At 39.8% G+C, this 1,783-nt stretch overlaps 1 protein-coding gene across 1 annotated transcript; it reads right to left on the bottom strand.

Annotated features, from left to right (window-relative positions):
• Positions 1 to 670: 670 nt before the first annotated feature.
• LOC131613705 (uncharacterized) lies at positions 671 to 1,783 on the bottom strand. The gene has a single exon (XM_058885353.1). It carries the CDS (start codon positions 1,781 to 1,783, stop codon positions 671 to 673), a length of 1,113 nt encoding a protein of 370 aa, XP_058741336.1.

Here is a 1,783-nt window from a genome sequence, read left to right as displayed (position 1 = left end):
GAAACCCCAACTTACTTTATCATACGCTTTCTCGAAGTCGAATTTAAACATCAAGCAATTTTTTCCTTCCCTCCTTGCGTAATCCACACTTCATTAGCAACTAGAACACCATCCAACAATTGTCTACCGGGCACAAAAGCATTTTGGCAAGGAGAAATAATGCCATCAAGAACACACTTTAACCTCCCCGCTAAAAGTTTGGCCACCACTTTATACATACAACCCACCAAACAAATGGGCCTATAATCATCTAAAGACAACAGATTTGTAGACTTAGGGATCAACGACAAAAAAGAAGAAGAGATAACCTTGGAAATAACATTGTTGGAATAGAAATAATTGAAGAATAGCACAAAATCTTCTTTAACGATGTCCCAACACTTCTTGATAAAAAGGAACGAATAACCATCCGGTCCCGGACATTTTTCACTCCCACAATTCCACACCGCTTCTTTTATTTCAACTTCTAGAAAAGGTTTTTCAAGGTTTGCCGCCATCTCTTCACTTATGCTCTTAAATTCCACCCCTTCCAACAAAGGCCTACTATCCTCCGATTCTTCAAATCTCTCCCTAAAAAAATCAAAAACCGTTTCCTTCACCTCTTCCACCGAGACCGCCATCCCTCCCTCCTTCACAATTGGCCCTAAGTGATTAAAGCTTCTATTTCCTTTCATGACTTTATGAAAAAACCACTATTAGTATCACCCTCCGTCATCCACCTCAACCTAGCTTTTTGGAGAAGCATGTTTTCTTTAATTATCAAGTTCCTCCAAATCCGGCTAGTCGCTTCCTTCCTTTTTTCTAAATTTTCAACAAGCAAATCCTCGGAATCCACCTCCAATCTTCCATCAACAACGTTCAAATCACTAACCCCTTCCTCCACCTCCAAATAATACCGGCCGAAAACCTCCCTATTCCACACTCTCAACTTTTCCTTTAGAAGCCTAAGCTTTTCCTTAAGAACAAAATCCCCCCTCCCATTAAGTTTCAAATTCAACCACTCCTTCTTCACAAAAGGTATAAATGCTTCATGAGAAAACCATTGATTATTAAATCTAAAGGGTTTCGGTCCCCAATTCAAGTCACCCACTTCCAACCATATAGGACAATGATCGGAAATATCCCTTTCGCCAATCAATTGCCAATTCACTCCCCATCTATTCACTACATTATCCGCCACAAGGAACCTATCAATTCTACTCATCAATTTTCCATCACCACTATACCACGAGAATTTCTTCCCCTTGCAAGGGAAATCCAACAAAAGGCTTTTGTCAATGAACTCCGTGAACAAGCTCATTTCCATGTTGTTCACCGCCCCGGATCTTCCTTTCCTCTCACTTCTATCTTTAACCGCATTAAAGTCTCCTCCTATGATCCACTCCCCATCAATATAGATGTTCTTCAACCTTAAAAGCTCCTCCCACAACGCTCTCTTATTAGCCAACTCACAAGACGAATAAACATTAGCAACATAATAAAAATGACCCTTCCAAACAACTTTAATACCCAAAAAGCCTCCGCCTTTAAAACTATGAACAACTTCCACTTTACTGGTATTCCACAAAGTCAACAAACCTCCTGACATACCCGTCGAATTGGAAAAAGAATAACCAACCTCCAAAGAACTCCAAAAACTCCTCGCCAAATTGTCCTTCAAAGAAGAAATTTTTGTCTCTTGAATCATAAAAATCACCGCCTTACCCTTTTTAATCAAAGCTTTTATCCTTCTCCTCTTTAACGCATTCGCGCCCCCTCTAATATTTAAGGAACCTATAATCAT

This window comes from Vicia villosa, linkage group LG6 (genome assembly GCF_029867415.1).
Source record: "Vicia villosa cultivar HV-30 ecotype Madison, WI linkage group LG6, Vvil1.0, whole genome shotgun sequence".
Classification (NCBI taxonomy): Eukaryota; Viridiplantae; Streptophyta; class Magnoliopsida; order Fabales; family Fabaceae; genus Vicia; species Vicia villosa.
The sequence above is the reverse complement of the archived record's forward strand: the minus strand, read 5'-3'. Positions and strand labels throughout refer to the sequence as shown.

What these genes read in the sequence shown, in the direction of transcription:
- LOC131613705 (XM_058885353.1), bottom strand. Translation starts at nt 1,783, where the DNA reads ATGATTATAGGTTCCTTAAATATTAGAGGGGGCGCGAATGCGTTAAAG.